Below are 21,292 nucleotides of genomic sequence, written 5' to 3'. Positions count from 1 at the left end.
TCAATTAAGAATATTTATGTTAGTTTATAAGGGATATTTCATATGATCACAAAAAAAATATTTTTTAAATTCACAATTGATTATTTATAAATTTTTGAGATTATCCATTTATTTATAATTGAATTTTATAAATTAAGTATTGACCTTTTTAAAATTCTCAAGTAACAATACATAAATTCATAAAATTATCTATCCATTTACAATTAACTTTTCATTAATTTACAGGTCAAATTGCTTAAATTATAATAAATTTTACTTAAATTCATAAGTCACATTACATCATTTATTTTAATGATTATTTATTTTTAATTTACAAATAAAATTCATATCCTTTCATAACATTTCAATAATTCAAAATATCCAATTATCATTAATGCCTTTATAAGATTTTTAACATTTTCTTATTTCTTATTTCTTATTTCTTAAGTGATGCTTGTTGGTCATACCCTTCTTATTATCGGCCAGCAACCAAAAGTTGCGAGGAAAATAATGCTCGCATGTTGCTTGGATATATATATATATATATATATATATATATTTCATTTTACTAAACCAAAGGTATTGTCGAGTTGCTTGCTTTCTCATGGCTTTCTAATTTCCTCAATACTTAATAACCGTTAGAAATCAGATAAAAAATTATGGCAACATTATTGAAAAAGTCATCTGATTTTTTTTCCTTTTATCGAGCATCATCAAAGCCCAATAGTCAATACTCAATTGGAGTTAACTCTTCTAAAAGTTTTTTTCAATTCAATTTGGATATTTAATGTTTAAATAATCATAATCCCTTTTTTTTTTATGAAAACCAATCAATTTCATTTGTAAAATTGTCAACCTTTTCGACAATGAGGCGACAGCCAAATCTCATGCTTGTCCCAAATATGACTGATTTAAATCCCTATGAAATTGGGTAAACTCACCAAGTGAAGTCAACAACCATGTCTAGCAATAGCGGTGATTCAAATAGGTTGGACTCAATTCAAATCGAGTTTAAAAGTTAAAATATCTTATCTTTTAAAAAAAATTCATATAATCAAACACATCTCTAACTTTTTTCAACAAGTTCGAGCAACCCTGTCTAATTTGGCCAAAATTATTGACTCTACGTACATATGACGCCAAAAATTCTAGTGCTTAAACTTATTCAAATCGGACTTAAAATATTCTATCTTTTTAAAAAGTTCCATATAGCTAAACCTAATCCTAACTTGTTTTAAAACAGGTTCAGACTTGAATTACCAGCTCCATCTAGCCAATTCCTAAGCACCATGTATCATATTTTCCAAAAATAAATAAATTTCTACGCCCTACGACGTCTACACAAGAGATCTCTTACCAAACAAAACCAGTTAACAGCTCACAAAGTTGGCATATATACATATCCAAGCATAAGAATTCAGCATCCACGATATCCTTCATCACAAGGATGAGAAGGCAAGCTTAAACAAGCATTTCATCCGCTGCTCGCAGAGACACAAAAGATAATAAAAATTACGCATCCCATAAGTTATCAGATTTCACCAGTACAATACTAGAAACCAGTTAGTAATTATATTGACAAGGAAAACATATTCACTACAAACTCAAGAAGCAAGAGCTGTATTATAGTAGTAGGCTGATTGAAGAAGCGTCTTACGCAACAGCACCTCCTGTTTGATGAAGCATGGCATCTATTTCGTCCCCATCCTCCATTTCCAGCTGCACCCAATCAAATTTTAATGAGAAAAATCTATAATATAGTCAATAGTTATCAAGATATGAGCGGCATTTACATGAACATGAGAAGGCAAAGGAATACACACAGACCTCATCCGGAGTCTGCTCTGCTCGAAGGCGACGACCATCGAATAGAAATGCAATGGAATTAAAATCCACTGATTGTCGGTCACAGTAAGCATTCATGAGCTTCTTCAGTTGAGTGCTTCTCTTAATCCTGAAGAAGACTTCATTCCCATCCTACAACATCAAAGTGGGAGGAAAAATGATGCTAATTTTACATGACGCAACCAAATCCTGACTCCCAAGAACACACAGGAAGCAATATCAAGAACGGTGACATTTTGGCAATGACAACTACCATGGATAGACACGATCCATTATTACATGTTTTGCTTGAGAGGAGTAAAACATTAGGTGGTTGATATTTGATAAACATGATTCCAAGAATTGAACCAGATCTGCACATCTTGACACAGACCCAACGCCAGACCTTTTCTTCCCTTTTTTCTCTTGTGTGTTAGCATTGACAAATCACAAATCAAATAACATGAACCACAAACCAAATAGCCCATATGGCACCAAGCTAGGTTTGAGCTGAGCTTGATGAGATTACATTCAGACACACTGCTATCTCCCTAATCCCAAAACATAAAATTACACTTCAAAGTACATAATTACCAATTAGCTTAACCCCATAGCTATGCTCCCTTCAAAGCCAAGTTCACAATTAGAGCTTTTACCCTTCTCAACAAAAATTATGACTAATCTATGCGCAGCATTTGGTACTTCAATTCAAACATTACAGTGGGACAAAATTAGATTAGAAGATGAAAAGTCAATTTCGAACATCCTCTAGAAGATTAAAGGCCTAAGTTTGTTTTCCTTATGATAAACAAAAACCATAGTCAAAAGCGAGAGGTGCTCCAAAGATGATAAACCTCTTAATCAACTCAAAGAAGTGCAAAGAAGGTGCACACCCAAGCGAAACAAGAGGACAAAATAGAAAGGAAATATGTCAAATAAACAAGAATAGATAAATGTAAATTTAAAACCAGCAAACATATAAATTAACCATTCAAACATAATCATTATCAAACCTTAAACGATAACGGTCATCAATAACACTAACATCACTACACAAGCATAATAATCATTTAGTCATGACCATAATGACATTAAATACACTTATATAAAGTCATTACTTATACTATATGTCAAAGTATAAAAGTTACCTGGTTAACTTTACAGTTCAAAAAATAGGTGTAGCAGTCGTGTTATGTGCATTCCATTGTTTTCATGCCCATTATCAAATAACTAAATAATATTTTAATCTAACTATTTTACCATACAATAATCCCTAGAGTGTGCCTTTTTGTTTCCAAACACACAAAGGCGCCTCAATGAGGTCCCCCAAACAAAACGACCAAGGCACTTGCCTAGCAAGTATACAGTATCAGTTATGTCTTCTTTATCATTAATCATAAGGTATAATCTCTTTTTCAAAGCCTTAACCATAGTCAAAGCTCAAAATAAATTACAGAAATCTAGGGGTAGTAAACTTTTGAAATTGTTTAATCTTCGTGGCTTGATGCTATAGAGAGAACGTAATGACAACTTGCTGTAGTAGGAAGACGAGGAACAACTGTTCAGCAAAAAGGAGAAAACAAGAGGAGAAATGCATGGTAACTATTGTAGGACGTGTTATATTATAACATCATTTGCTGACCGACCCCATTTTGGAGGGACGGAAAAAATTTAATTCATAATTACTAAGGATAGTTTGGGTCTGTTGGGAGACCATTTCTCGCCATTCCACTTACCCCTAAACCCTCCCCCCCGACCCCGCCCCCAACCCAAAAAAAAAAAAAAAAATTCTTGCCAACTAATGGTCTAACACCAGTCCGTTCTGTTTCCTCCCTAAGAAACCCCCAAATTTACCGTACGCAAAAACCTCGCTGAACTCAGAGCTCACGCCAAACAGTTAAATTCTCAGCACAATCCGTAAAAAATGGATAATATTCTGCCTCATAATTCATGAGACACAAACCCCACAATTCACTCTCGTCAAGATGTAATTGACAATAAAAGCACACAGACACATTGATCAAACAGTTAAAAAATTGTCCCTTTGCGAATTATAGAGCCTACATGCGTCTGCGTACAGAGTAGGGAATTCTATCAATAGTATATACCCCACTGGAAACCACTAGTCGCACTCATGGATGTCCAGTTCCAAAGAATCAGGTGGGATTGCTAAAATAGTAGAGTCTAATGATTCCACTTAAAACGGCCCTAAATAGAAAAAGAAAACCCTGGATTCCACTGCCGCCCCCAAAACCCTCGGTTAGCATGCCAAGGGAAAGGAAAATCAAGCTTGCATAAAAAGGATCAAGCACAAACCTGTCCCTTAACCTTGAGGTTGATATGCGCGGCCTGATCAGTGGGCTTCTTATCCTCCTCGTTCGAGACGCCTGACATCTTCTACTCACTCGGACTTCAAAAACCAACGGAACTCTCCAACAACAAACCGGATCGCCTCCGATCACAGTCACCGCAACAACGACGTTCGGTGCGAACGGAGTTCACTGATGGCCTATTCTGTGAGCTCCCTGCGCCGGCGGAGTTAAATAGAGGGATGGATGAGGGTCTACAGCAGGAATACGGGTTGAGCCCGCAACTAACTCATTTAACCTTAACCTGCCAAATCCAACGAGTTGAATTGAAAATATGGGCCCATTTCAAAATAAGTTGGGTTAGCTCAGCCCACAAAAGTGACAGGCTAGAACGTGCTGGCAGCTAGCCCATTTTTTAATTTTTTTTAATTACAATATATTTTGTATAAATCTATTATAATTCAAATCTATAATTTATGATTCCTAATTTTTTTTACATTTAAAAGATAATGTAAATTTATAATTTGCAAATGAAATTTTTACTCTGCTTTGTAAATCTATGATTTATTAGTTTTTAAAAAAAAATATTTTGAGCATATATTATTTGTTAATCTAAGAAGATTTATTGATTGAAATCACAATATAAATTTGTTAAGAAAACTAATATGGATTCATGTTTTCTTTTTTAGTGAAAAAGATAACTCTAGAGAAAAAGATGATTAATAGTAAAAATATAGTAGAATTTTTTTAATATTTTAACTTCCTTTTTCTATTTTATTCATAATTCATAGGAACGAGGTAAAAATAATATCAAAATTACATTTAAATTTTTTTGTGATACCAAAAAATATTTTTAATTCTAATTATTTTTATTTTATCGATTTCATTCTCATTTGTTTTTTTAATTTTTTTTATTATTCAAGCTTACTTTCAATGGGACATCTAAGTTAAAAAAGTTTGGCTTCTAAACTTTTTTTGAAGTGCCACTGCCTTTCAAGAATGCACGACAGAAAATTTCAAATTTTGATAAACATTAGAAAAATTGGATTCGAAGCAATGACCCTAAAATATAAAAACAGCCCATTTGACCAAAATAACGGTATGAGTATATTTTTGAGTGGCAATAAAATAAAGGTTATTGGGTGAAATTTGTCTAACAATGATTTAATTTGAATATAAATAATATGTTAATTATAAATTTTAAATCTTAAAAAAAAAAAGAAATCAAAATTACCAACCTACAAACTCATCAACCTGCCAAGTTGAATTAAGTTATCCTAACTTATTAGAAAATAAGCTAGCCCAATTCAACCTATCAAAATTATAAATTGCGTAGGCTAGCTCGCAAGTTCACTTATAATTCATTTATCCAACTCTCAATTAAAAGAGGACATTGAGGCTAGCATGGGAAGAATAAGATATAATAAATTCATCGTTTCATATTTTTGAAATGTTTGTTCTGGGGTGATTTTTTTATTTATTCTTTTAAATGAATATTTATAGTACAATTGAAAATAATTACTGCCTTCACACAAACATGAATTCGAGCTTTCATCATTAAACGGTCATAATTTTTTTCACTGAAATCAATAGCTGTTGGTGGATTTTTTATTTTGATGACATAAATATATAATTCTTTAAAAGATACGGGGTATGAATTAATGAATTAAATTTTTATATATAAAGTCATATGTATGCTCTGTTTTGAAATTTATACTACTTATTATATTTTTTACCGAAAATTAGTATCAGAATAATAAAAGTTTATTTTTGAACGGGATTTGTCGGTCCAGAAAAAAAAAACCTGGACGGAATCTTGAAAAATAAATAACTGAGAGATTAAAAACAATTTTTTACAAAAAGAAAAAAAAAAACTGAGAGGCTGAAAACAATATTATGGCCGGTAAGACGGACATACCAACCAATTCAGTGGGCCTGAATTTCGGACCAAATCAAGCATGGTGTGACCCATGGATTTCTATTTTAATTTTATGTCTCTTTCTTGTAGAGAAATGTGTTTTCTTTTTTTGGAATAAAAAAAACTATTTTTCTTTAGATTTATAAGAAGCCCAGCTCAAAAGAAAGTTATTCAATACCCACCCAGAAAAAAAAAAAAAAAGAGCCTTCTTGGACAACAAAAGGTTAGAAGCGCCAAAGCCATGAGAGAGTGTAAAGGTATGTTTGAATTAGAATTTAAGACACAGATTAAAATAAATGGAGGTTTGTAAATTAAAAGTTAGGATAAAAGTCAACAAAAATAACGTAATTTATGTTTGAATATTTATTTATTAAAAAGCCCTACAGAAGCTAGAATCGCGTTTTTTTAACTTCTATGTAGATGAGCAAGGATCAAAAGCTCTTTTGATTTTTTTGTTATCCAAGCATCTTTTCTAACTTTCCAGTGAGCTTTCAAGACCCAATGTTCAAGCCACTTAAATCTCAGTTTGAATATTATCCAAACATATCCTAGGCCATTTAACATTTATCATTCATGCTAACTTCAATTAAAAAAAAAAGGCTTGTTAGTGATTAATTTTGTGATAAAGATGGGATATGGGTGGGCAATAAATAAGGCTTAAATAAAGAGGGGAAATATGAAATGAAAATAATAATGTGAAAAAAGCAATAAAGTCAATAATAGAGATGTAGAAGTAAAAGCCCCACGCTACGTTCGCCTTGTGCACACGCCACTCATATTGTAGACATTTGCCTGTCTTCACTGCCAACACAAAGATGCTTCCTTAGCCAAATACTCAACACAAACTAGACCTAATCATTTTGTCCTGCGTCTTTATATTAAGATTATTCATCATGCTACAATCCACACACTTTATATATATAATTATAATTATAATTATGATAATATGCTTGTTATTTCAAACGGGACTTATTATTATGTTTTTTTTCCCCTCCAATTGTGTGAATTTCGTAAGTGACAAATTTCCAATTGCCAAATGTATTTTCTGTCGCGTCAAAATGAATAGTTTCACATGTCAAGTAGGGCCCATCAATTATAGGTAATTGAGTTTAGCTCAAATAAGTTTAGGCTGTCCAAATTACTGACTCAATCAACAATCTGATATATTTAAATATCTTCCTGTAATGTATAATTGGGACATAAAGATAACACTTGAAAAATCATTTGCAAAACAAATTAGCTTTCTGACAAAGTTTGCCTAAAGAATAATTCTATTCATCAACCTATTAGCCTAATGTTAGGTTAAGTAGCCACCATCTAAGAATTTTAAATCTTAGACCCTGGTTACCAACTATGACCCGAAGTATCCCCATACCAAATTGTAATTTTTGATTCATTATTATTTTTCTTTGTGGGTTACTTGGATTAGGTTGAAATATGCCCCTTTTAGAAAACCGACAAGAAGTTCTATTTTTCATTCTTTGCTTATTGTTTTTTTTTTTGGTAAAAAGAAAAAAATACTCATAAAATAGTTAATCAAGAAAAATCAATATCTTAAAGTGAGAAAAAAGATAAAAATATTCATAACATTACATAAACGAATACAACAGTGATTAAATTATTAATTTTGACCTAACACCATTAATTTTGATCGTTAAATGCTAACTATACTTGTTATGTATCAGTTTTTGTTGATGTAGACTAATAAAAAGACAAAAATATTCACAAATTCATAGGCTAATAGCAAAAATACCTACAATGTTATCAGAATTTATGCAAAAGTGACAAACCTATCAAAGCCTTTAAATGTTGATTGTTTAGCTGATACATAAGCAATATTTGACTATTTTTTTTACTAATGTAGATAAAAAATATTCGCAGATGAACTTTTACGGATATTGATCAATCATCATTTAAGTACCCATAATGTTACTTTAGAAGGTGCAATAATAATCAATCCATCAAAATATATACCACATGATTTTTTCCATCGTCACGTCTCTTGCCCCCTTCCTTCCTCCCTTTCTACTCGTTTTTCTTGTATGCAAAATTTGAGATTTAACAGAGTGAGATAGGTTGTATACAATTGAAAATTGAGATTGAGCACACCTCCCATGCTGCTGCCCACCTTAAGAATATTGTCACATCCTTAAGTAATTTCATGCATGATAGGTTCAAAATTTACAAATGGTTTTTGCCACTGTTACAAAAAAAAAATGATTTAATTTGATATTTGGTCAAAACGATATTTTTTTCACATGATATTCATACAATGACTGATTGACCTCTAGATAATTTCATCTGAGAATATTATTTATCTATATTAAAGAAAAATAGTTAACTTTTGCTTAGGTGTCAACTAAACTGTCAACATTTAAAAACTTTGATAGATTGGTCACTTTTACACCAACTCTGGTAACATTATAGGTATTTTTGCTCGTGACCTATAATTTCATAGGTATTTTTGCCCCTTTATTAGCTCACATCAGCAAAGACTAACACATAACATGCACAGTCAACATTTAACAGTCAAAGTTAACAGCGTTTTTAAAGATTTGATTACTTTTGCACTCACTCATATAACGTTATGGGTATTTTTATCCTTTTTCTTGCATTATAATACTAGATACCCTTGACTAACTATTTTATAGGTATTTTTACCCCTTTATCCTTATTTTTTTTAATGTTTCTTTTTGGATTGAAAGCATAGTAATATAATACCCATTGTCATAGTTTGGTATGGCAATGAACGATTATTTGTGGGGGAAAAAAGACAATCGACTATTATCACCATAGGAATCAATAAATAGTGTTAATTTTTTTTTACTTCTTTCAAAATTTGAAATTGTGGTCCAATTAAAACCAAATTACTAATTGAAGTCAAATCACCTCTCTTTAACTTGGGTCATTGAACAATTTAGTCTACAATTGTGTTTAAAACCCTAACTTGTATTTTTTTACAATGTTTTCTCTAAATTTTTTAAAATGATGTAACGTAATTACTACTATTAATAAAAATTAATTTTGAACAAACTAAAAAATAATATAAACCAATTGAAAATATTACAAAAAATAAAAAAAAATTATAAATAAAGACCCAATACATTGTATCGTTTTTAAAAATTGAGAATGATTGCTATAAAAAAATAAATTTAAAATTTTATATACTTCTAAACCTACAATTATGTTATTTAACACTTTTAGCTTATATTTATTGGCACTGGTATTTGAAACCATTACCAATAAATTTTTATCGGGTAAGTAAAATCGGTCACTTCAAGTAAAAAGAAACTTCAATTATCTGCTCCCAAGTCAAGAGGGTAATCTGAAATTTCCATGTTTACTTCTTCCCAGTTATTACCAACCACTCTTTTTTATTGGTTTTTATTAAAAAGTAGACATTGTTTTATATGTAATTATAATAAAAAAGTAATTATTAATTAATTATTTTTAAATTTTATGATATCTTTCTTGATTTTTATTTTATAAAAATAATTTATTATTATATTATTTAAAAACTTTATAATATTTTCGTGTATCCTACCTCTTTAAAATACTCTCTCTCATCTATCGCATTATATTATTTTCAAAAGTTACTTTGAAATAATCAAAAATATGTTTTCTTAGGATTCTAATTATTTTTAAAAATTTAAACAAACATCTTAAAAATTCACAAAATATTTTTTTTTTAAAAAAGTAAATTTTTCATGAAATAAGTTAAAACAAATAGCCCAAATTTTCAATTAAGTCTTGGAATTACTCATCTACACATTAAGTCATTGTTTGATGGGCATTCATTCTCAAATGAAAAGATCACTTGATTCTACTCAGAATCATGGGTACAAGGTGCTTGAGGAACCTCCTAGAGATCGCTTGGAGTGGCTATGTCGAGATCCTGTTTCTTCTTCTAATTAGTTGATTCTGTCTAGGTTTTGCCCAGCTTGTTCATTAAAAAAAAAAAAAAAAGATCATCTCATGATCAACGGCTAGTTAAAAAAAGATCATCTCTTAATAATTGAGGCCTTACTTGCAACAATTCTTTCTAGGCTAATTAACTTTTGCTAGTTTTCACTTTTCGCGTTATGTTTTAGAAATCTCTGGTCGTTTTCATTTGGTATTCAAATTTGAACTCAACATTTGAAAGAACTGAATCATGACTTTCCAAAAGCAACTCAGGTTTTGGTAGTGTGTTGGGTGAACAGATCTGAACTGCTAAGCCGACCTCCCTCAACAAAAACTCGAGCTGCTGAGATTGACATTGAGGATCATATTCACACAGACACGATCCCCAATTCAACTTTGTTGTTATTGCTGCTGTCGTAGGAAGTTGACCTAATAAAAGCTTTTAAACTCATTATCCCCTCTTTGTTTCTTGCTTTCTTCGACTTCTTCCACATCAATGTCATCCACATCAAACCACAAGGTCAACCTCTGAGATTTATTTGTTTGTCACTCTGTCACCAAATCTATCTGTATCTCTCTATTCATTTCAAGGCAAGCCGGTTTTGTTACATTTTTTATTGATTAATTAAGCTAATTGACATGATCACATTCGTTATGATATATAAATGTAATCAAGCCCAGTGATTAGAGAAATCAACGGCACATTGTTTTGATCGCATAAACATAATCACCTTTCAAGTCAATTTCTTTACATCTCAATCAATTTTAATCCCTTGATTTAGTTGCCAAATGACATTTTCTTTATTTTTTATTTATTCACATGCTTATTCATTTATTTGAATTACCGTACAATTTGTACGGAGGATTGTAACGAGTCTGATGACATCTCAGCTAGAGTTGGTTAGCCAAAAAGGGACAGAGGAAATGCTGCAAATTGAAGTAACATCAAAGCAGTAAAACAAGGTGAAGATATAAATACGTTCAAAAATAAATAAAGATAAAATATAAAATAAGTTGAAGAATTTAAATTTTGGTTATTTATGTTCTAGATATAAAATTTATGCCAAACCATTTAGTTTTTTTTCCAACGCCAAGATTATTAATTTATAAACCATCAATAATTCCATTTATTATCTCAGTATTTATCTAATATATAGTAGAAAATATGTTTGTTAAGTTTATAACATTATCATCAATACATGTCACTGTTTATCGCATGATGCGTCGAAAGAAAATAGTGCATATCACATGTTCTGGTTTTTAAGAAAACAACATATCACATGTTTGCCTACAATAATGTTAAACCAATTTCCCGGGGTTAACATGAAACATCAACATATCTGGCAAAAAAAATGACGTTTAAACAAAATTGATTTATAATATTGATAATGATACTAAAATTCTTTAATTAAACGCAATAATCGTATCACTAAATTATTATTTGCGTTTTAAAAACATACAATTCGTTTTTAAAGTTTTGACATGAATTTTTTTTGATATCATTGAGGAATTTTCATCTTGAGATGTAGAAATTTAGAATATCTAAAAACATATCTCTGATCACGATAAAACTTCTTTTTATACCACATGCAGGACCTTAGAGAGAAATATGAGGGAAGTAGAGGGACAGTTTTTCAATCATATATTCAAAATGCCGAAGCTCCTCCGATATTTCATTATAGGATTCTTATCATGTTTGGTACCATTGAATTGATAGATAAAATTAAAAAGAAAATTTTAATTTAGGCATGTTTGGTATGTAAGAATTATAATTTTTAAAAATTTTAATTTTGTTAGAAATGCTAAAATACAATTTCATTATAATGACCGTGGAATTGCTTTAATTATCTGGAATTTATTTGGTGAATCCTACTACCTTCATCTTCATGTCTACTTACGAGAGAGGAGATCTTTTTAATTTGAAAAAATAATAATAAAAGACTACTAAAAAAAATTTATATTAGTTAAGTACTGGTTGTTGTTAAAATTTAAATAAAAAAAACCTTGAATGGACTATTATTAAAAGCTGAATAAATACTTGATAAAAGATTAACTTGAATCAACAAGTATCTATTCTAATTTTGACAACAGATAATCATTTATTAATATAAATTTTCTCCAATGATTTTTAATTGATATTTTCCTTTTAATTTTGAGAAAAAAGGGTAATTTAATTTTTTCATATTTTAAGTATATGTGCTAATGAAAATTATATTAGGATTTTATTTTCATACCAAACACACTTTTATAATTTAATTTTATTCTGATTCCATAAAAAAAATCTTCAATCATATCAAACAAGACCTAATTGTTTTCTCTTCAAGAAACCATTGCCACCATAATTTTTTAATAAAATAAATATTTATTTAATTTAAGTTGGTCCTTTGCTCACTTAACCAGTTAACTCAATTCACAAGGGTGTAATCCAATAACATAAGATGATGATAAACTCAAAACACTCTGATCATATCAAAAAATTGAAATTACAACTTTAAGTACTACTTATTACTTATTTTTATTATTTGAAGGAGAAAATTTAATGTTTAAATCTCACTGTCGTTACTATATATAATGGATGTATAAATATTTCCTCCAGAATTTTTTATTAATTTTTGTTTCAATGCTTTCTCTTTAAAGAAAATATTAAAATAGTTCAATTATTAACGATGATCAAAATATTACCCTCTAATGGACGGATATTAAAATAGCATGAATTATATTTTGCTCAACAATTAAGGTCACATTTTGTTTGCTTACGTTATCACATTTTCATATATAATATAGTCGTGAAAAAAAAAATCATATACAGACATAATGCATCGTTGTCCTCCAACAAAAATCTATATAATACATCAACTTCAACTTTACTGGATCAGAAGTTTGTGGTATAGCCAATCGCAATATTATTGCTGAAAATGACAATTTGATGTTTAACCCATAACAATGTTTAATATCTATATAAAACAGATCAATTGCATATTCAGATAAAAGAAATAAAATATAAGATTCTACCGTCGGCCAAATTATATATATATATATATATATAAGACTGCCTAAAATAATAATAAAAACTAAATCTAAAAGGAAAAAATTTAAGTCCACATCTTCTTTATCATTAGTTTTTTTAAAAATACAACTGTAGTTGTTAGAATTTTTTTTAGCTGCACATCGTGTGATAAAATTTTTGCTATTGAAATTAAAATTTTCTTTAGGAAGATTGAAGTTTTATTAATTTGAATGTGAAACTGAAAAGTGAAAATTACAAATAAGAAGAAAAAATAATTTATGAGGGAGGAGGCCATCAAAATTAATGCTAAGTACGGCCTTGAGTTTTGATATTCACCATTTCATACATATCAATTATCAATCATGCAATTAAGAGCCCTATTGAATTTTTTGCGTGGATGTATTGAGTCTAAAGCTGCAAAATATTAGTTCAAATTTATGTGTTTGATGTTAACATTTTCAATAAAATTACATTAATTAAAATTTTGTGTAGTCGAGCATTAAGCGATTAATTAAGTTTTTAGGTCTATGGAATATATTTTTTGGATGACAGGTCTGTAGAATATTTAATGTATAATATTTTTTTGTGTCCTTATGGAAAGCTAACAAATTAAAATAATATTTATTTACAGCTAGAAACACCAATTTGCGGCTATGTAGTTTTTTTCTTAAAAAAAAAAACTTGCCACTAGGTTAATTAATTTATTTCGTGACAGATTTTAGAGTTCAAGTGCCATGTCCATCTTAACCCTTGGCATCATTACATCACCAATATATCAAATACCAATTATAAAATGAAGTGCCGGCCGAAAAAAATACTACAATAAAAATTTTACAGTGTCATAAAAAATAAAAAATAAAAAGGCTTAGTGAGGTCCAATGTCCTTCAAGTAGCTTTTGGAGCGATTCAGTATTACACAAATATAGTACTTTAAACAATTATTAAAAAACAATAAATATTGTACAAAATAATATTAACAACAACGATAAAAACCTAGGTAAAGTACGTAGAAGGGGCTGATTTCCTTTAGGTAAGTTGAAAACTTATATGTAAAAATAATCATGTTAAGAGAGTTAATTTTAAATTATGGGTCTCATTATACCATAACTCAAATTTCATAAATGAAAAATTCATTCAATTGCACCAAATAAATTTCACACTTAAGGAGAGAGGGGTTCCTCCCTTTATTTTATCTTTTCTCCTTTTTCTAATCCCACTATTGATTTGATTTTATTTAATGAATTTCTTTTAATTATAAATTTGATGGATGGTGAGATTGAGAAAAGAAGGGGAAATGAGAGAAAAGAAGGAGAGGAACACCTCTTCCCACACTTAACCAGATAGGAGGGGGAGAGAGAGACGATATGATTTTGTATTCAAGTTTTGCAGGTACCAAAAAAAAAAAAATCATGGTAAAAACACTTCAATGAAAAGTAGATCCCGTGCATGTTATTTCCTCGATCATAATTTATAAGATATTCTTCAATAAAATTTATTAAGTACACTTTATCACATTTGTTTTTCAAAATATAAATATAAATTTTAAAATAATATCTTTCATTTAATAATTTATTTATAAAATAATATTTTAGAGAGAATATATATAAAAGATTATATTAAAAAATATCATTAATAAAATATTTTTTGATTAGATTATTTTATATTTTGAGGAGTTGAATCTTTATAAAAATATTTTATAATTTTAAATGAAGGGTGTATTGAATTACGAGCTGATCTAGCTAGTTCAAAAATTTGTTTTGTTTCTAGTTGTCAGATCACCTCAATTTTCCTTGTTTCCCTCGTTTGTTTGTTTTTTTTTTTCCTCCAGATTACCCATATTGCTTGGACACAATGTGTGGAATCTAATAGGGATAGTTTCTAATACCGGAAAAAAAAAAAAACAGAGAGGAATACTGTCGAATGTGGATAATTAATAACATTCTTTCGTTCATAAACACTAAATAAAGGTAAAATGAGAAAATTATGATACAAATTAAATATTATAATTATAACTTAAAATACAAGAACAAAAAATTCTTTTCTCTTTCTCTGCTTTAAACTCCCTCCCATCCTATTTGTTAATCGCATCCCAAACGATTACTTTGGTATTTCTGTACACAACTTCAAAAACACCCTTTTACATATTTAAAAAGAAGTACTCCCTCCATTCAAAAATATAAAATATTTTTTAGGAGTTAGATATTTAAAATATAAGATATTTTTAATCTTTTAAAGTATAATAATTGTCTTTTTTCTAAAGTGTCATTATTGATGATGATTTTATATTTATTATAGGGTGTTTAATAAGGATAAATATAAAAAAATAGAATTAGTTTGAAAGTAGATAATTACTTTATTAAGAGATAAAATTCAATTAAAAATATTTTATATTTTTTAACAGATGGAGTATATTATTTCAATTATTAAAATAACTCTTTCTGTATATGTCAAATCACTTTTATTTAAATTCAAAGATAAAAATGAAAAGTTGTTTAATTTTAAGACAATTTTACTACTTTAACTGGCCTGTCATGATCTTGATGAATTAGTTAAAAGTGATTTAAAATATAAGGGTGAGAGAGAATATGAATTAGCTAGTTAAGTAATTCCTATATGCATGTAAGTTCAAATTATAAGGGTAAAATAAAGAAAACAGGACAAACATTTCAGAACATTTTAAAACACAAGCGCTCCCATATGGACGTCATTATAGTGCTTGGCCCTTTAAAATGAAATATACAATAGGCCAATAAAGAGTGTCCATTGTGGTTGAAACTTGAAGAAATGGCTAAATTATTGTCATCCTCTATGATCATCGATTGTCGACCAAGAGAGAAAATCCACAGATAATCATCATTCACTCGCCCACCGCCTCTATCCTATCTCCATTTTCATCACTTTCAAACCCATTAATTCTTTCTTCTTCTTCATCAGTTGCTAACCACACTTCATTTCAATTCTCTCTCTCTCTCTCTATATATATATATATATATATTATCGCAGAAGTCTTGTGTTTTCATTTGATTTCAGATATTGCATATTAATTTCTTCATTTCATATCTCAAGAAGACGTACCGCATTCGAACTCACGTCCTTCGTATATATGATTATTGTCGACAATGTTATTATATTCATGTCATGCATGAGTGCATCATCCCAAATTTCAGATTTTTCGGTGACGATTATTATTTGTTAATCATACCCATGGAAACTTGAAGTTATAATTAAATTAATATTTTAAACTTAAAATTGATATAATGCTCCAAGAGAATATTTATAAATTTTAACAACGCTGATGGTTCACCTAACACTGCTTTAGATATTAGGATAAATCTAACATTTCACAATATTACCGATTGAATCGCCCTTCTTTGTTGATTTTTGAATCGCTCTTCTGATTGCATTTTCACTTGACTTGAATTAACTCTACAAAAATTCAGCACAGTTAAAATGTTTTCGCTTTTACGTGCATTTTGATGTTTTTGTTTTAGAATTAAAATTAGAATCTTAAAACATAAAAAAAAATTATGATTATCAATATCAAGTCTAAGCTCTGCACACCAAATTTCTGGCCATTACTGTAAACAGTTATTTTCGTGATCACTTTATGATTATCTTTTATTATTAATAATGAAATACAAAATGTTCATTATAAGGTCATTGCTTATTATCCTTCTGGCTCCTCGCTGAACACGTCGTCGAAGCCTTGTTAGTTTTACGGTTTATCCAATTAGAAAAATATATCTATAGAATGTTTATATTAGAAAATTATTAATTAGGTTTAAACATCAAACTCTAAAGAGTCGCAATTTGGCCACCTAATAACATAAAGACAAAGGATCAAAAGAATGGTTCTAATTATGAAGAAAACAATATTAACAGTTCCCAACAAATTCTTAGGTCCATTCCTCCATTATCGTCGTCCCACTACCATAACCTACTCTTTCGCCGTCTACGTTACTATTTTTTTAATATAAAAATTGGAAAAAATAATTAATTAATTAATTCCATCTGTTTCTCCATATAAAATTAACATCATCATCGTCAGAAGTAACTGCTCCCAGCATCTCCTCCTGAATTGCTCTGTTTTTTCTCTCTGAAACAGAGCATGACAATGGCGGCTTCACTCGTCTTCTCTCTCTTCCTCTTTCTTCTCTCCTTTTCTGCTTCTTCAGGTGCCTTTACAGTCTTTTGTGAAATTTGATTTCACAGAACAGGTTCGTTTTTTTTTCTTGCCTCTGTATTTACTTCTTCGATTCGTTTCTCTGTTTTTGCAGGAGCGGGTTCCATCGGAATTAACTACGGAAGGGTGGCCAACGACCTTCCTCCGCCGGCCAAGGTAGTGCAGCTGCTCAAAGCCAACGGTATTACTAGGGTCAAGCTTTACGACGCCGACTCCGACGTCCTCACAGCTCTAGCCAACTCCGGCATTCAAGTCGTCGTGGCTCTCCCCAACGAGCTCCTCTCCTCCGCCGCAGCTGACCAGTCTTTCACAGACCAATGGGTCCAAGCCAACATCTCCCGCTACCACCCCGCCACTCAGTTCGAAGCCATTGCCGTCGGAAATGAAGTCTTTGTCGACCCTAATAACACAACCAGATTTCTTGTCCCCGCCATGAAAAACGTCCAAGCTTCCCTCGCGAAACACAACCTCGACATCAAAATCTCGTCACCGATCGCCCTCTCGGCGCTTCAGTCTTCATACCCGCCTTCATCCGGAGCCTTCAAGTCGGAATTGATCGAACCCGTGATCAAACCCATGTTGGATTTCCTCCGACAATCCGGATCATACCTCATGGTGAACGCGTACCCGTTTTTCGCCTACGAAGCAAACTCTAACACAGTCTCTTTGGACTACGCACTGTTCAAACAGAACCCGGGGGTCGTGGATTCGGGTAACGGGTTGCGATACATGAGTCTCCTCGAAGCTCAAATCGACGCCGTTTACGCGGCCATGTCAGCTCTTCAATACGACGATGTAAAGATAGTGGTGTCCGAGACTGGTTGGCCGTCTCAGGGGGATTCCAATGAGGTCGGAGCTGGCGTGGACAATGCGGCGTCGTATAATGGAAACTTGGTACGGCGCGTTTTGACGGGCAGTGGGACCCCCTTGAGGCAGAAGGACCCACTCAACGTCTTCTTGTTCGCTTTGTTCAACGAAAACCAGAAATCAGGTCCGACGTCGGAGAGGAACTACGGTCTGTTCTATCCCAGCGAGCAGAAGGTGTATAACATTCCACTCACGGAGGCGGATGCGTCAAAGGCTCCGTCTAATGTGAGCAAGAGTCAGACTCCGGTGGCCAAAGCTCCGGCGGGGACTCCGTCTCAAGGCCAGACGTGGTGTGTGGCGAACAGCAGATCTGCGGAGGCGAAGCTGCAGACGGCGCTTGATTATGCGTGCGGGGAAGGAGGGGCTGATTGCCGTCCGATTCAACCGGGTGCCACGTGTTACAATCCGAACACGCTGGAAGCGCATGCTTCGTACGCGTTTAACAGTTATTACCAGAAGAAGTCACGTGGCACTGGCACGTGCGATTTTGGCGGGACCGCCTACGTCGTCACGCAGCCTCCTAGTAAGTGTCGTATCTCTTGTAGCTTACGTAGTATAGTTGAAACGAGTAAACGACCATGTCGGTTTTATATAAAAGTTTTATAGAATAATAATAAAATAAATATTAAGAATTGAATTTATGATTGCAGAGTTTGGCAACTGCGACTTCCCCACGGGATACTGAAGGGATCAAAACAGGTGAGAGATTGGAGCGTGATGGGAAATTGAATTCAGTTCATAGTATATGTCATTGATATTATTGACACTCATTTTAGACCGTGTCCCTAGTGATACGGACATTTTTTTATCTTCATAAATGATATGGTATGGTATAGATTTTAGCCTGGTTATTGTGCTTCATATGGTATAATATATTTATTTTTCATTAGAGACGTCTAAATAAGTTGATATATAGTAACGGGTCCATCTTCAGACCATAAACACCACCATCTAGATTTTGTTCTTGTTTAGATTTGAAGTGTTATTTTGTATTTATTATAATAAAAATTAAAAAATTTAATAATTTTTTAATTATCAATCTAATTTTAATTAAAATTTGTATATATCGACAATTCAAATATATTGTTTAAATTTAAAATTTTTAATTTGTAATTTTTAAATATCAACAATTCAAAGTACATTATATTTACTGATCATTATATGAAAATTATAAAAATTTTAATATTAAATTGAATTATTCATATTAAATGTAAAACAAACTGATGATTACATTTTTTATATTTTTTATAATTTTATTATAATAAATATAAAACAATATTTTAAGTCTGAATAATTCATATCAAAATCCGAATGATAGCACTCAAGTTGGGTCCGGATAATAACACGTTTGTAGGCGCTACGCGAGAGCGCAGTCATCGATTGGATGACCAACTTTATCTGCTTGTTAGTTGTTCATGTGAAGAAACGATGTCGTTTCGTAGACCCTCCGCTAATGTTTTTTCTGGAAATTGGAATGCACCTTGAATTCCCAACCTACCGTTGTGGAGCTAAAGGAATTTAACGGGGCCCAGATTCATAAAGATGGATCGCTAGTCGTTGTAGAATCCTTTCAAGCAACAAACTCTTCCACTAAATATTTAACAACTCTTATTGATGGAACCAAGCGGTGATTTATGATAACATTATTAATTCCTATGAGAATTGCATTTTAAGCCTTAGAACTAACATGCTTGCATTAAAGGTCCAATAAAATTGGAATAATTATATAATCCTAAAACCTCTCTTGTAATTAAGTTTTTGTGAAAAGACGGAATTTTCACATCGTGAAATATACAGCAAGACATTCATAAATACATTTAAAGTCCATATATTAACAATAAAACTTCTGTTTATTTCACATGATACACATAATTTATACTTGTGGAATGGTAGGAAATTTATAAGTTGCTTGAATAATATTTACAACATAAATTTTATAAAAAATATTTAAAATTTACTTATTGATAAAAAAAATTTTATTTATTTTACATGGTGCATGTGATTTATACTTGTAAAGAAAATTTACAAGTAACCTGAATTATATTTATAATAAAAATTTTGTAAATAATATTCGAAGTCTATTTATTGACAACAAATCATTCATTTATTTGATATAATCTATGTGGTTCATATTTATTGAAAGGGAAAAAAATTTACAAATTATTCAAATAAAATTTATCATAAAACATTCATAAATAACTATCAAAATATATTTATTTTCAAGTTAGGATCGGTCGGTGTTCACCTCTAGACCTTCCTCATGCGTGAATGATCAATCCAGTATGTTCTGACTTTCGTTAATCATTGCTTACAGCCATGCCTGGACATAAATGGGCCTCTGGCCCAATATCTTGAGGATCTTCAGTTTCTTTTGCTTTTCCTTTCAAATAAAGATAAAATCATTATTTATTAATTAAAATATATTTTTAATTCTGTAATTTTATATAAAATTTTATTTTAATTTTTTAATTTTATAAAATATCTTCTCAATATTTTAAATATAATACCATTAATTTTAAATAATTATTTTTTCATATCGGTCATTGTTATTTTTAAAGCATTAAACTTAATATGTCAATATTTTAAAATATTTTGTTAAGATTTAAAAGTTCAATATAAAAAAATTTTGTAATAAAACTAACAGTGTTAAAATTAAAGAATTGAAATAAAATTTTATGAAATTAAAGAACCAAAATGAGATATTGTGTAAAGTTGAAAATTTAGAATATGCTTTAGCCTTGTTTGTTTAACTATGAAAAATGCTGCAAAAGATGATGGACTGAAATGAAAATTAAAATTAAAATTTGAGAGAGATCGATAATATCTCCAAACATAATGAATTAAAAGTTACTTTATTTCAAAGTAAAATATATAGATATAGGTATAGTCACTATTTGATGCATGAGACTTGTTCTGAGTTTGAATATCTTATATTTAATGCAAAGACCTTCTAAAGAATAATATAAGCACCTTTGTAGTAGATTAGTCACTGTTTGCATAGTATGGAAATCAGTTAACCCGCTCTATTAAGCCAGTAAACAGCTAAACAAAGATTTTGACTGATTTAATAAAATAATTTATTTATAACTAATTCAATCATTGTTTAATTAATAATTTTGATTATTAACTTGATTAATTAAATAATCGAATTGGTTTTCAATAGCTTGACTATTTGAGACGTGAGGCTCGTTCCAAATTTTGCAATCTTTTTAACGAAAAAGCCCGTACTTGTGTGTGATCTGGGGCTTGGGGCAATGTTATTATTTTTTTTTGTTTTTTGTTTTGTGAAATCGAGCATGCTA

General features: G+C 30.6%; 2 protein-coding genes across 2 annotated transcripts; one reads left to right on the top strand and one right to left on the bottom strand.

Annotated features, from left to right (window-relative positions):
• Positions 1 to 1,349: 1,349 nt before the first annotated feature.
• Positions 1,350 to 4,342, bottom strand: LOC129317019 (small ubiquitin-related modifier 2-like). Its single transcript, XM_054961323.1, has 3 exons — positions 4,120 to 4,342; positions 1,807 to 1,956; positions 1,350 to 1,698 (listed from the first exon to the last, which is right to left on the bottom strand). Exons 1-3 carry the CDS (start codon positions 4,195 to 4,197, stop codon positions 1,633 to 1,635), a joined length of 294 nt encoding a protein of 97 aa, XP_054817298.1. The 5' UTR covers positions 4,198 to 4,342; the 3' UTR covers positions 1,350 to 1,632.
• A 12,613-nt stretch (positions 4,343 to 16,955) lies between these two features.
• Positions 16,956 to 18,841, top strand: LOC129318477 (glucan endo-1,3-beta-glucosidase 13-like). Its single transcript, XM_054963267.1, has 3 exons — positions 16,956 to 17,115; positions 17,218 to 18,513; positions 18,641 to 18,841. Exons 1-3 carry the CDS (start codon positions 17,049 to 17,051, stop codon positions 18,673 to 18,675), a joined length of 1,398 nt encoding a protein of 465 aa, XP_054819242.1. The 5' UTR covers positions 16,956 to 17,048; the 3' UTR covers positions 18,676 to 18,841.
• The last annotated feature ends 2,451 nt before the right edge of the window (positions 18,842 to 21,292 follow it).

The sequence above is a fragment of the Prosopis cineraria genome, unplaced genomic scaffold (genome assembly GCF_029017545.1).
Source record: "Prosopis cineraria cultivar Desert tree isolate PC_DT_omini unplaced genomic scaffold, ASM2901754v1 PC8, whole genome shotgun sequence".
In the NCBI taxonomy this organism is placed as follows: domain Eukaryota; kingdom Viridiplantae; phylum Streptophyta; class Magnoliopsida; order Fabales; family Fabaceae; genus Prosopis; species Prosopis cineraria.
Note: the sequence above shows the minus strand (reverse complement) of the source record. Positions and strands in the feature narration are given on the sequence as shown.

Bases quoted from the DNA above. Each gene is read 5' to 3' on its own strand.
- LOC129318477 (XM_054963267.1), top strand. From the start codon at position 17,049: ATGACAATGGCGGCTTCACTCGTCTTCTCTCTCTTCCTCTTTCTTCTC. The intron at 17,116-17,217 runs GTGCCTTTACAG...CTGTTTTTGCAG, and splicing joins CTCCTTTTCTGCTTCTTCAG to GAGCGGGTTCCATCGGAATT. The intron at 18,514-18,640 runs GTAAGTGTCGTA...TTATGATTGCAG, and splicing joins CGTCGTCACGCAGCCTCCTA to AGTTTGGCAACTGCGACTTC.
- LOC129317019 (XM_054961323.1), bottom strand. From the start codon at position 4,197: ATGTCAGGCGTCTCGAACGAGGAGGATAAGAAGCCCACTGATCAGGCC. The intron at 1,957-4,119 runs GTTTGTGCTTGA...TTGATGTTGTAG, and splicing joins ACCTCAAGGTTAAGGGACAG to GATGGGAATGAAGTCTTCTT. The intron at 1,699-1,806 runs GTCTGTGTGTAT...GATTGGGTGCAG, and splicing joins CAGAGCAGACTCCGGATGAG to CTGGAAATGGAGGATGGGGA.